General features: G+C 46.9%; 1 protein-coding gene across 3 annotated transcripts in view; it reads right to left on the reverse strand.

The window, feature by feature from the left end:
* Positions 1-15,080, reverse strand: part of ncf1 (neutrophil cytosolic factor 1) — a 143,075-nt gene that overhangs the window by 77,730 nt on the left and 50,265 nt on the right. For all 3 annotated transcript variants that reach the window (XM_033045553.1, XM_033045554.1, XM_033045555.1), the window contains exon 5: positions 3,279-3,337. In XM_033045553.1, coding sequence (XP_032901444.1) covers positions 3,279-3,337 — 59 coding nt within the window. The remainder of the gene's footprint in view (positions 1-3,278; positions 3,338-15,080) is intronic.

Raw genomic sequence — 15,080 nt, forward strand, 5'->3', positions numbered from 1 at the left:
CCCCCTCACCCACCCTCCCTCTTATCCTCCTCTCCACCCCCCTCTCCCTCTTGCCCCTCTCTGTGTCTCTGTCTCTATCTCTGCCTCTGCCCCTTCTCTCTCTGCCCTCACTCTCTACCGCCCCCCCCCCCTCTCTCTCTAGATGTGACTGCAAGTTGGGGGCTATGCGTCAGTAGATAGGGCAGTTATGGGGTAAAAGGAGCAAATTAATAATATTAATATAATATCAAGGGGGTAATTAGCGTGAGTGCAGGGGGGGGGGAGGGATAGTTAGTGTGTGTGACGCTGCGTGCCGCCTCCCCCCCCCATAACCGCACGTTGGGGAAACAGACCCAACGGGTCTGCACTTGGTCTAGTTTACAATAGATATTAATGATTTGGATGAAGGGATTCAAAGTAACATTGGTAAATTTGCAGATGACACAAAGCTTAGTGGAATTATGAACAATGAAAAGGATGCTATGAGCATGCAGGGTGATTTGGATGGGTTGGGTGAGTGGGCAGATACATGGCAGATGCAGTATAATGTGGATAAATGTGAGGTTATCCACTTTGGTAGTAGTTAGGAAAAGGGGAAGTATGAGGAGACCTGGGTGTCCTTGTACATCAGTCACTGAAAGTAAGCATGCAGGTACAACAGGCAGTGAAGAGCGATAATGGCATGTTGGCCTTCATAATGAGAGGAGTTGAGTATAGGAGCAAAGAGATCCTTCTGCAGTTGTGCAGGGCCCTGGTGAGACCACACCTGGAGTATTGTGTGCAGTTTTGGTCTCCTAATTTGAGGAAGGATATTCTTGCTATTGAGGGAGTGCAGCGTAGGCCATTTAGAACCGAGATGAGGAACAACTTTATCACACAGCGAGTTGTGAATTTGTGGAATTCTCTGCCTCAGAGGGCAGTGGAGGCCAATTCACTAGATGCATTGAAGAGAGAGTTAGATAAAGCACTTGGGGCTAGCAGAATCATGGGGTATGGGGAGAAGGCAGGAACGGGGTACTGATTGTGGATGATCAACCATGATCACATTGAATGGCGGTGCTGAGTCGAAGGGCCGAATGGCCTACTCCTGCACCTATTGTCTATTTATCTATGTATCTTTTGGAGTGTGGGAGGAAACCAATGATCTCGGTCTTCGAGGTGGTGGCGGAGAGAACGTACAAACTCTGTACAGACAAGGTCAGGATCAATCCCTGGTCCCTGGTGCTGTAAGGTAGCAACTCTACCGCTGTGCCAACATGCCGCCCTAAGCTTGATAAACGCCTCTTTCTCTAGCCTAAGCAGATCCTCAACACCCCTCATCACCTACGGTTCACTAAATTTGAACTAAATGGTGAAATAAAGGAGATTTAAAGTATTATAGTCGGTGTTTTCACTGAACGGACTAAGGGATATAAATACCGGAATTATCAACAGGAGGTCCAGTGGTCCAGTGTCCCCCCCCCCCCCCCCAGTAGAACAACCTACGTATTGTTTGTGAAAACTTTCTTGGACACATTTACCAAATTCCACCCCATCCAAGCCGTTTGCACTCTGTCCATCTCAGTCAACATGAGGGAAGTTGAAATCACTTAAACCTAGACGTGCAGGAGAAATTTGCCAGAAGGATGTCTGCATTACGGAATAATAGCTACAGGGAGGGGTTGGATAGACTTGGATTGTTTTCTCTGTAGTGTTGCATGTTCTGAGGAGACCTGATAGGTATATAAAATAGTAGCATTTAAGAACCTTATGGAAAGGCATATGGAAATGTGTGAAATAGAGGGGTATGGATCATGTGCAAGCAGGTAAGAGTTGGTCTTGACCATGTTCGGCACAGACATTGTGGGCTGAAGGGCCTCTTCTTGTGTTCTTCTGTTCAAAGTTTGTTCAATGGGACTGGCTTGGGAAGGCAACTTGGTCGGCATGGACGGGTTAGGCTGAAACGTCTTTCAGCCCACCATGCCTGCACCAAATAAACTAATCCCATCTGCCTGCACGTGATCCATATTTCTCCACTCTTTGCCTGTTCATCGGTCTATCTAAATATATGTTAAACATTGCTACCATCTCTGCTTTCATTACCTCCCTTAGCAGGGTGTTCCAGGCACTCACCACTCTCATGTAAAAAAAAACCTTGCCAAACACGTTCTTCTTTAAAATATTCCCTTCATCGTAAATCTACATTCTCTGATTTAGTTTAGAGATACAGCGTGGAAACAGGCTCTTCCGCCCACTGAGTCCACGCCGACCAATGATTCCTATACACAAGCACTATCCTACACACTAGGGAAATCTACCATCTTTACCAAAGCCAACCTGCACGTCTTTGAAGTGTGGGAGAAGACCGGAGCAGCCGGAGAAAACCCACGGGGAGAATGTACAAACTCCGTACAGACAGCACCAGTAGTCAGGATCGAACCTGGGACTCTGGAGCAGTAAGGCAGCAACTCTACCGCAGCACCACAGTGCCACTTCTAGCATTTGATATTTCCACCCTGTGATAAAGATTGACGATATACCCTATTTATGCCTCTTATCATTTTATACCTTCGATCAGGTTGTCCCTCAGACTCTGATGCTCAAGAGAAAATCATTCACCCTGACTCCATAAGTAGTTCACTCCAACAGAGGCAACATTCAGTGAACCTCTTTTGCACCTTCTCCAATGACTCCACATCCTTCCCATAGTGTGGTGACCAAAAATCCAGACATTATTCCAAATGTAGCCTCACCAAAGTTATAAAATGTTTTATATGCTGCAGTATATAATACTCTAATACTCCAAGCCCCTTTTGATGAATGCGAGCATGCTGGGTGCCTTCTTTACTTTCCGATCCACTTGTGTTGCTCCTTCGGGGAGCTATGGACTTGCATCCCTCCTGGGAATCCTGCCATTAACAGGTGGCACGGTGGCACAGCAGTAGAATTACTGCCTTACAGCCCCAGAGACCCGGGTTCGATCCTGACTGCAGGCGCTGTCTGTACAGAGTTTGCACGTTCTCCTTGTGAATGCGTGGATTTTCTCCGGGTATTCTAGTTTCCTCCCACATCCCAAAAACATGCAGGTTGTAGGATAATTGTCTTCTGTAAAATGTCCCTGGTGTGTAGGATGGAACGGGTGATCGCTGGTCGGCACAGGACTGGGTGGGCAAAGGACTCGTTTCCACGCTGTTTCTCTAAACTAAACTAATGTAGAATACAAGCAAGTTTTTCTCGTTCAAAAAAGGTCCAACATCAATGAAACTGCAGAACTAAACTAATGGGAAGCAGCCGTATTCTCGTACTGAATACAAACTTACCAGAGGAACTGCTTCGTGCTCTGTCTTTTGGGAGAAGATAGGTTTCTGTCTTTTTTGTCCTGCAAATAAAGCAAATGAGAAGTCATATGAGAGCACAAGGCCACAAATTGAAGAAGGTAACCCAGCCCTTCACACCTCGTCTGCCATTCAATAAGATCGTGGCTGTTCCAACATCAGCCACAACAACATTTCTGGATCTCTGACTGGAAGTCTGTAACTCGCGTTGTACGTCGGGGATGGGTGCTGGGTCATTGGAATGCCGACAGGGCGAAGGAGTTTAGAGATGGACTTTAGGAGGAGCGGGACACCCCTATCCCATATCTCCATCAGTGGTGTGGAGGTGCAGATTTCCAAGGAGTACAAATATGTTGTAGTGTACCTGGACAGTAAACTGGACTGGTCCAGGAACGCTGATGCCCTGTACAAGAAGGGGCAAAGCCGGCTGTACATTTTGAGAAGGCTTCGCTCCTTCAACATCTGCAGTAAGATGCTGCAGATGTTCTACCATCTTCTTTGCGGCCGTGTGCTGGGGCAGCAGGGCAAAGGCCCCGGACATCAATAGATCAACAAACTCATCAGACAGGCTGATTCATGGGGGGTGGATTCATGGGAGATGGTCTTGGAGGGGAGAATGCTCCTCAAACTACAGCTCACCCCCTCCATGACACACTGATCAACCCGAGGAGTAGCTTCAGCAAGGCCGGTTCCACCAGGATGAGGTACAGAACGCCAAAGCACATCTTTTTTCCATGTGTCTAACAAACTGTACAACTCCTCCCCCTTCTGTCATGGGGTAGACTGACCTCCCATCTTTGCACAACCCCAATCCTTCACACTCCTCACTTTAATTTCATGCATCTTGCGTTTTAGAACTGTTGGCCGATAAATTTCCCTCCTGGGATGAATGAAGTTTGATCATATCATAGTCATAGAGAGTCATAGAGTAATACAGTGTGGAAACAGGCCCTTCGGCCCAACTCACCCACACCAGCCAACAATGTCCCATCTACCCTAGTCCCACTTGCCTGCGCTTGATCCATAACCCTCCAAGCCTGTCCTGTCCATGTACCTAGCCAACTGTTTCTTAAACAATAGGATAGTCCCAGCCTCAACTACCTCCTCTGGCAGCTTGTTCCATACACCCACCACCCTCTGTGTGAAAATGTTACCCCTAGGATTCCTATTAAATCTTTTCCCCTTCACCTTGAACCTATGTCCTCTGGTCCTCGATTCGCCTACTCTGGGTAAAAGACTGTGCATCTACCCAATCTATTTCTTCTGATTTTGTATACGATTTTGTATCGTACTGTAACCAGTAATCGATGCTGGGGAATTGTGATCGGAGGGACACCTCAGGGATCAGTGCACAGGGATAAGTTCCACAAGGTAGACTCAAAAAGCTGGAGTAACTCAGTGAGTCTGGCAGCATCTCTAGAGAGAAGGATGGGTGTCCTGTTGTGCTGTCATTGTCAGCCTGTGCGTTACTTTCAATCCTCTGCACTCTTGCTTTCCTCTGAAAGCTTATACATGGCAGCTCATTGAATGCCTTCAAGATATCCAGCAACACTGCATCCTCTGTTCACCCATCACCCACTCTCAAAGAAACAGGTTTTAGTTTAGTGAAGGAAGGAATTGCAGATGCTGGTTTAAACTGAAGACAGACACAAAAAGCTGAAGTAACTCAATGGGTCAGACAGCATCTCTGGAGAACACGAATAGGTGACGTTTTGGGTCGAGACCCTTCTTCAGTCCAAAGTAGGGTCTTGACACAAAATGTCACATATTCTTTTTCTCCAGAGATGCTGTCTGACCCACTGAGTTACTCCAGATTTTTGCGTCTATCTTAGGTTTAAGTTTACATAGAAACATAGAAAATAGGTGCAAGAGGAGGCCATTCGGCCCTTCGAGCCAGATTCATTGCGATCATGGCTGATCGTCCCCAATCAATAACCAGTGCCTGCCTTCTCCCCATATCCCTTGATTCCACTAGCCCATAGAGCTCTATCCAACTCTCTCTTAAATCCATTCAGTGATTTGGCCTCCACTGCCCCCTGTGGCAGGGAATTCCACAAATTCACAACTCTCTGGGTAAAAAAGTTTTTTTCTCACCTTAGTCTTAAATGGCCTCCCCTTTATTCTAAGACTGTGGCCCCTGGTTCTGCACTTGCCCAACATTGGCAACATGTTTCCTGCATCTAGCTTGTCCAGTTATAATTTTATATGTTTCTATAAGATTACCCCATCATCCTTCTAAACTCCAGTGAATACAAGCCTAGTCTTTTCAATCTTTCCTCATATGACAGTCCCGCCATCCCAGGGATCAATCTCGTGAACCTATGCTGCACTGCCTCGATCACAAGGATGTCCTTCCTCAAATTAGGAGACCAAAACTGTACGCAATACTCCAGGTGTGATCTTACCAGAGCCCTATACGACTGCCGAAGAACCTCTCTACTCCTTTACTGAAATCCTCTTGTTATGAAGGCCAACATTCCATTAGCGTTCTTCACTGCCTGCTGTACCTGCACGCCAACTTTCAGTCACCAATGTACAAGGACACCCAGGTCTCACTGTACCTCCCCCTTACCTAACCTAACCCCATTGAGATAATAATCTGCCCCTTGTTTTTGCCACCAAAGTGAATAACCTCACATTTATCTATATTACACTGCAACTGCCACGCATCTGCCCACTCACTCAACCTGTCCAGGTCACCCTCCAACCTCCTAACATCCTCTTCACAGTTCACACTGCCACCCAGCTTTGTGTCATCTGCAAACTTGCTAGTGTTGTTCCTAATTCCCTCTTCCAAATCATTAATATATATGGTAAACAGTTGCGGCCCCAACACCGAGCCTTGCGGCACTCCACTCGCCACTGCCTGTCATTCTGAAAAGGACCCGTTCACTCATATTCTTTGCTTACGGTCTGCCAACCAATTTTCTATCCATGTCAACACCCTACCCCCAATACCATGTGCTCTAATTTTAGTCACCAGTCTCCCGTGCAGGACCTTATCAAAGGCTTTCTGATAGTCTAGATACACTACATCCACTGGCACCCCTTCATCCATTTTACTTGTCACATCCTCAAAAAATTCCAGAAGATTAGTCAAGCATGATTTCTCTTTCATAAATCCATGTTGACTTGGACTAATCCTTTTACTGCTATCCAAATGCCCCATTATTACCACTTTAATAATTGACTCCAGCATCTTTCCCACCACCGAAGTCAGGCTAACTGGTCTGTAATTCCCGTTTTCTCTCTCGCTCCTTTCTTGAAAAGTGGGATAACATTAGCTATCCTCCAATCCACAGGAACTGATCCTGAATCTATTGAACATTGGAAAATGATCACCAATGCGTCTACTATTTTTAGAGCCACCTCCCTGAGGACCCTGGGATGCAGACCATCAGGCCCAGGGGATTTATCATCCTTAAGTCCCATTAGCCTACCCAATACTATTTCTCGCCTAATGAAAATTTCTTCAGTTCCTCGACCCCCTCTGTCCTCCAGTACTTCAGGGAGATTGTTTGTGTCTTCCTTAGTGAAGACAGATCCGAAGTACCTATTCAACTCTTCTGCCATATCCTTGTTCCCCATAATAATTTCACCCGTGTCTGCCTTCAAAGGACCCACATTTGACTTTGCTACTCTTTTTCGCCTTAACATATCTAAAGAAGCTTTTACTGTCCTTCTTTATATTACTGGCCAGCTTCCCCTCGTACTTCATCTTTTCAGCCCGTATTTCCCGTTTTGTTTCCTTCTGTTGTCCTATGAAAGTTTCCCAATCCTCTGGCTTCCGGCTACTCTTTGCTGTGTTATACACATTTTCTTTTAGTTTTATTCTATCCCTAACTTCTCTTGTCAGCCACGGTTGCCTCCCCTTAGAATCTTTCGTCCTTTTTGGAATGAAATGATCCTGCGTCTTCCAGATTATGTCCAGAAATTCCTGCCATTGCTATTCCACTGTCATTCCTGCTAGTATCCCTTTCCAGTCTACCTTGGCCAGCTCCCCTCTCATGCCTTCATAGTCCCCTTTGTTCAACTGCATCACTGCCACTTCCTATTTAACCTTCTCCTTCTCAACTTGCAGATTAAAACTAATTATATTATGATCACTACCTCCAAGCGGTTCCTTTACCTCGAGTTCTCTTATATCTGCTTCATTGGACAACACTAAATCCAGAATTGCCTTTTCTCTGGTCGGCTCCATTACACGCTGCTCTAAGAATCCATCTCGGAGGCATTCTACAAACTCTCTTCCTTGGGGTCCTGAACCAACCTGATTTTCCCAGTCTACCTGCATATTGAAATCCCCCATCACCACAGTGGCATTACCTTTGTTACATGCCAGTTTTAACTCCTGCTGCAACTTACACCCTACATCCAGGCTAACATTTGGGGGTCTGTAAATAACACCAATTAGTGTCTTCTTGCCTTTACAATTCCTCAACTCAATCCACAGTGACTCTACCTCGTCCGTCCCAATGTCTTCCCTCGCAAGGGACTGAATTCCATTCGTCACCAGCAGAGCTACCCCCCCTCCTCTGCCCACCTGCCTGTCCTTTCTATAGGATGTATAACCCTGAATATTAAGTTCCCAGGCCCGATCCTCCTGCAGCCACATCTCAGTAATCCCCACAATGTCATATCTACCAACCTCTAACTGAGCCTCAAGCTCATCTACTTTACTTCTTATACTTCGCGCATTCAAATACAGTGCTTTTAATTCCTAACGCATCTCACCATTCACATCGATCCCTACTACACTAGGCCATATTCTCCTATCCCTTTGTGAGCTTTCTTTCCCGTTAATTCTGGGGTCATTAACTATCCCTTTACTCCCTTTCCCTTTAACTCCATCCTCGACTATCCCACTTGACACCACCAGAAGACTCATCAGTCGGCATAACCAGCCGGGAGCTGGAGACGTCAGGCGCTAGGAGTGGGCCGGTAGGAGGGTGACTGAGGTAATGCTTCCAGAGCCTTAAATGTAGGCCACAGGATATAAAGATGGCCAGGCGAGGAGAGGAGAGCGTCGTGGGTTCAAGGGAACTGCTCCAGTATATAGAGCGCGGGGGCCATCCGAACTTTGAATGGCACAAAAAATGGCGGTGCAAGCATGTGTTATATCTGCAGAAAAAATCACCATGCAATTGCATATGTGACAAATAAAGCACTATTGAACTACTGCAGTCTGAGGTTCCCACATGATTCAACATGGCATCTCTAACCATGCCTAAGGGAGCACGGTGACCCTGCCACAATGGCTACTGTCTGGAAGCACTTATGTCCACCGCAATGAAGTGCTTGGTAGTGCATCAAATTATTTCTGCCTCAGAAATGGCCTGGGTCTGCTTCACTTTGCCTTTCATCACAACAGGTAAACAGCAGATGGCTCTGCTGTCCACCAACTCTCCACTCTCCTCTGGACCATCTGAATATCAGGAGTACATGCATCATTGAAAGCATCTAATGAGGCTCTGCCTTAAGATGTGGCATTTATCATCAAGGAACCCCAGCATCAGGGCCATGCGCTCATCTCCCTGCTACCATCAAGGAGGAAGGACAGTCATGAAGTCCTATTCTGCCAGGTTCAGGAAAAGCTACCTTCACACAACCATTAGGTTAGTTTCTTAGCTTAGAAATACAGCACGGGAACAGGGCCTTTAACCCAGCAATCCTTGCACATAAACACCATCCTACACACAAGAGGGACCATTTACAATTCTTTACAATTTTACTAAGCCAGTAAACCTACAATCCTGTACGAGTGTGGGAGGAAACCGGAGCACTCGGAGAAAACCCATGCAGGTCACAGGGAGGACGTACAAACTCCGTACAGACAGCTCCTGTAGTCAGGATCAAACCCGGGTCTCTCGCACTGTAAAGGGCCTGTCCCACCTGGCTGTCATTTGCACCTAATTTACGCGTCATATGTAAAATAGGTCGATGTGTCCTGACGCGCGACGTTGCGCGCAAATTATGCGTCATCACGCGTCAGCACATCCGTCTGGTGCGTGTGACGTCATTAGAACGCCCTGCTTCCCTATTCTGCATCATGACCATCATGGAAGAACTACAGATTTTATTGCTACAGCAACAACAGAGATGTCATACTTACAGGTACACAAAATTGCTGGAGGAACTCAGCGGGTGCAGCAGCATCTCATACTTACAGATCAGCCAGGCAGGAGTACAACAAGAAAGGCTAGCAAGAAACCCAGGAAGAGGTCTGTGTGGACGTGGTTAGAGGTTACATGACGCGTAAAAGGCGAGCCGACTGCGTATGGGCGGCGCTCGGTTGCACATGTTTACGGACGTTGATGCACGGTGACGTAACCATGTGTCACCACGCGATACAGTGTGCGACGCCAATGTGTCAGCGTGCATAGCCAGTGCGTCAGCGTGTGTAGCCAATGCGTCAGCATGTGTACGCAATACGTCACGTAGGTGGCTCGCGAGGATTTCGTTACACTACGAAATGCTGGAGCGTCACGCGATACCGCGCGCCACTGCATGCGATTCCACGCCTCACCATGCGCAATGCGTGTGTTACCCACGCGTCACGACGCGTCAATCTATTTTACATATTACGCGTAAATGAGGTGCAAAGGATAGCCAAGTGGGACAGGCCCTTAATGGGGCTTTTTCACGGGGCGACTTGACGCAAGATGTAACCAGAGTGAAGTGGTCGTGGTCTAGCACGATATCACACGATATAACGGGGGGTAGATAAAGAGTTCCCACGGTACGTACTCGGCATTTCTGTTATTTGTGCGAGTGACTTGTCCGTCTCCCGAGCTTTCCCGTTAAATCTTGAATGAACATTGTGAAGTGTTGTTAAATCATCACGTGGCACAAATGATGTCACTTTTTTTTCACACACTATAAATATCCTCCCTTGGTTGAATTGGCTCATTTGGAGACATGTTTTACTGTGTATGTGGGAGACACAGATGGAACGAGCACAGTACCTCGGTCTTACTGTGTGTGGGAGAGGGGGAGAAAGAGACGTACACTCACAGAGGCAGAGTCTCTCAGCCTGTGTAAGAGGGAGGGAGGGAGAGAGAGAGAGAGAGGCACACACAAGGTTGATGTGAAATCTCACCTGCCTGTTTCAGTGACAGACACCCGCCGCCAGTAAATGAAGACACCCCCATCTGTCTCCCCCTCCTCTCCCTCGACTCCCCCACCTTTCCCTCCCAACTCCAGTCCCGTCCCGACCCCCTGTGAAACTGAATAGAGCAAGTAATCAACTGCTGCCTGTGCGCTGATATGACAATAAAGGCTACTTTACTGAGTCAAAGAGTTCCCACGGTAGACTATAAAACTGGGACCCTGGTTCAGAACTCCCCCAACATCGGGAACATTCTTCCTGCATCTAGCCTGTCCAATCCCGTAGATACTGATTAGACCGGTATCTATTTATTTACTTTATTAATGATTTCAATTAAATATTGGGAACATCAGGCCGCAAACGTTATTTCTTGAGTGTTAGTGCTGGACTTTGACTCGACCTTCCTAGTTAGCCGGCGCCTGAGACTGAGCCAAGCAATGTCCAGACCTGACTTCAACACAAAGTGATGGAGGAACTCAAAGGGTCAGGCTCGTCCAACGCTCTGTGTTTTGCTCGTGATTCCTGCGTCTGCAGTTCCTCGTGTCTACAGACCAGAGTTGCCACTTGACTCCGAGATGACCATCACAGAGCATACGGAAGATAGACACGAAATGCTGGAGTAACACAGCGGGACGGGCAGCATCTCTGGAGAGAAGGAATGTGTGACGTTTCGGTTCGAGACCCTTCTTCAGAGTCTCGTCCCGAAACGTCACCCATTCCTTTTATCCAGATGCTGCCCGTCCAGTATTTTATGTCTGTCTCCAGTATTACTGTGTCTATCATCGGCGCAAACCAACATCTACAGTTCTTTCCGACACATTAGAGGATACCGTCTCGCCATCACTCGGATTACCCGCTTCATTTCCATAACGTTGCCACCTCTCTTTACTTTGCTTACTGAAGCCTGATCCTTGTCACACCCAGTGCTCTATCGCCCAGCCTCTCATCTTTCAATCGGGTTCGGCCAGGAAGGAACTGCAGATGCTGGATTAAAACGAAGTTAGACACAACATGTAGCTCAGCGGGACAAGCAGCATATCAGAAGGGTCTCGACCCGAAATGTCACCCATTCCTTCTCCCCAGAGATGCTGCCTGTTGCGCTGAGTTCCTCCATTTTGTGGCTACCTTGGGTTTATCCAGGATCTCCCCGTTGATGTCCTAACTCGCTTTGGTTTGTTATTATTGTCTCATATCGAGAACCAGCAGATACAGGTTTAGGTTCGGGGGGAATGATTTAATGAGAGCCTAAGGGGTAACTATTTTACGCAAAGGGCAGTGGGTGTATGGAATGAGCTATCCGTTAAGGTAGTTGAGGCAGGTACTGTCGCAATGTTTAAGACGCATTAGACTGAAGCATGGATAGGATAGGTTTAGATGGTTATGGGCCAAACGCGGGCAAGTGGGACTAGTGTAGATGGGACATATTGGTCGGTGTGGGCAAGTTGGGTCGAAGGGCCTGTTTCTACGCTGTATGATTCTATGCAGGAAATAAACTTTTGTTTGCGTGCTATACAATCATATCAGATAATGCTATACATGAATATAACCAAGCCACGTACAGTCTGAAGAAGGGCCTCGACCCGAAACGTCACCCGTTCCTTCTCTTTAGAGATGCTGCATGTCCCGTTGAGTTACTCCAGCATTTTGAACCGTCGAGTTACTCCAGCATTCTCTTTAAACCGGCATCTGCTGTTCCCTCCGACACATGCACAAGAACACCAGGTAGAGCGAAGAGGAAAATACCAGAGTTCCGAATATATGTTTTCAGGACAGTTCCAGGGGGAAAAAGTCCAATGTCCGCATTGAGGTAGGTTGGTAGGTCGGGTCAGTGCCCAAACGAATGGAAGGAAGAACCGTTCTGAAGCCGGATAAGAATAGGTGGTCGGCGTGTTTCCGTGCTATATCTCTAAAATCTGAAGTTAGGTAATGTCTAAAGGAACTGCAGATGCTGGTTAATACGCACAAAAGGACACAAAATGTTGGTGTAACTCAGCAGGTAAGTCAGATCTGGGAAGAAAAACATAAAAAGCTGGAGTAAGTCAGCGGGTCAGGCAGCATCTCTGGAGAAAAAGAATAGGTGGCGATTCGAATCGGAACCCTTCTTCAGACAGCCTAATCGGAATTGAGTCTGAAGATGTGTCTCGTCCCGAAACATCAGCTATTTTTCTCCAGAGATGCTGCTTGACTCGCTGAGTTACTCCAGCTTTTTGTGTCTGTCTTCGGTTTAAACCAGCATGTGCAGTTCACTCCTTACACGGGTCTCTGGAGAACATTGATTGGTAGCGTTCCAGACCCTGCTTCGGAAAGGCATCGATCGCTAGTCGGCGAGGACTCCGAGCTGTATCTCTCAAAGAAGTACATGTGAAAAATTCCTCACGGACCATAAAAATGCGGGACCTTTCAGTAAAGTCCCTTTTAAAGTCCCTTTTAAAGATTATAGTTATTTTCTTGAATCTCATTAACATAACTCATGAATAAGTTGATGTCCATATGCGGATGCAAATCTTTATTTTTTAAATTCAATCCCACAGAAGACAATTTTTACTCACCTTCTGTCCCCTCTGTCCAGCTTCCGGGTTCACCGTTCGCAGGAGTTCCCACGGTAACCGCAAGAGTTATTACGGATATCGCACGGATATCGCACTGGCCACTACGTCCATATAATGTTGCAATGCTCAACCACAAGTGTACAAGTCACTCTTGGAGAAATTCAAACTTGCTTGAATTTTCTCCCGAGTCACCAAGTTACACGATTACCTGCCGTTAGCGCCACGGTGGTCCGCGGTGGTCCACGAATGCCGTACTGTTATCGCACGAGGTTCCCACGATGTTAAACTCTGGTTAACTCTTGCGTCAAGTCGCCCCGTGAAAAAGCCGCTTAAGGCAGCAACTCTGCTGCTGCGTCACCATGCCGGCCTTCTTGAACTTATCTGCACAACCCTAATTCTACCTCGACAAGACAACACTACAGAACATAATTTCCACCAAAGATCAGCTCTATGATCCCCCTGGTGGAGAATGTGGGCAAGACTGCACTGGCCACACACATAATGGAAGAAAAATTCAATTTCCACAGTTTCCAAAGCTTTCTTGATATTGACTGGGTTCCTTTTTCTAGATGTGCCACTCCATATACATGTGCCCATGTCGTAGCCAGAGCATAATTCAGAAGGACTTTTCTTGTAAAGGAAAATTGGTCATTAAAATACCTTGACTGAATGATGCCGGAGTCTCTACTTCTAAGCAACAGTCCTGCCATGGGTGCGGGCACAGTGGAACTCCACACCATACTTTTCAACTATGTTTTGTACCAGTCTTGTTTTTTATGCATTATCTTTTGACATCTTGTGCATAACTTAGGTCCAAGCCTCACACAGAGAGTGGTGGGTACGTGGAACAAGCTGCCAGAGGAAGTGGATGAGGCAGGTAACAGCAATTGAAAGAGATTTGGACGGGTAGATGAAATGTGTAGGAAAGAACTGCAGATGCTGGTTTAAACCAAAAATATACAGAAAATGCTAAAGTAACTTAGCAGGACAGGCATCATCTCTTGAGAGAAGGAAGGGGTGACGTTTCGGGTCAAAATTCTTCTTCGGTCTGAAGAAGGGTCTCGATCCGAAACGTGACCCCTTTCTTTTCTCTAGAGATGCTGCCTGTCCCACTGATTTACTCCAGTATTGTGTGTCTGTGGACAGGTAGATAGATAGGAAAGGTTTAGAGGGATCTGGGCCGAATGGGGCTGCTTAGATGGGTTATGTTGGTTGGCCTGGACATGTTAGTCTGAAAGGCCTATGTCCCTGCTGTGTGACAGCTATAATGTTCTCATAAGCTGTTCATTGCTCTCAGTTTAGTTGCCTTGGTCGTCAGACTCCAAACACTAAAATCAGCCCAGTGGAGCACCAGAGACCCAGAGATCACAGGTGCTGCCTGTACAGAGTTTTTCCGTTCTCCATGTGACCGCATGGGATTTCTCCAAATACGTGCAGGTTTGAAGGTTATTTGGCCTCTGTAAATTGTTCCTAGTGTGTAGGGATAGTGCTAGTATATCGCTGACCGGTGGGCTTAGTGGGCTGAAGGGCCTGGTTCCATGCTGTATCTCAAAGTCGAAATCTAAATTCTAAAATGGATGACATTTATTGCACCCTCCCCTTGTGCCTCATCCAGTATCCGTCTGCTCTGCTAAGGGGCCTTACAGAGTTTACCTAAAGCATTCAACTGATTCTCAGCCGCAATAGACCATCCACTGTGTCCCATTCTCCTGTCAAATCAGTTGATAGCAGCCACCACCCACACATTAAGCAATACAACACAATTTCTACAGATGTGCTGTATCAAGATGCTCCATCCAAGACCGCAGGAAATTGCGGAGAATTGTGGACGCAGCCCAGACCACCACACAAAGCATTGACTCCATCTACACTGCACGCTGCCTCAACAAGGCCACCAGCATAATCAAGGACGAGTCGCACCCTGGTCACTCCCTCTTCTCCCCTCTCCCATCAGGCGAGAGGTACAGAAGTGTGAAAAAACACATCTCCAAATTCATGGACAGTTTCTTCCCAGCTGTTATCAGGCAACTGAACCATCCTATCAACAACTAGAGAGCAGTCCTGAGCTACTATCTACCTCATTGGAGACCTTTGGATTATCTTTAATCGGACTTTTCCTTGCACAAAATG

The sequence above is a fragment of the Amblyraja radiata genome, chromosome 28, assembly GCF_010909765.2.
Source record: "Amblyraja radiata isolate CabotCenter1 chromosome 28, sAmbRad1.1.pri, whole genome shotgun sequence".
NCBI classification, from domain to species: domain Eukaryota; kingdom Metazoa; phylum Chordata; class Chondrichthyes; order Rajiformes; family Rajidae; genus Amblyraja; species Amblyraja radiata.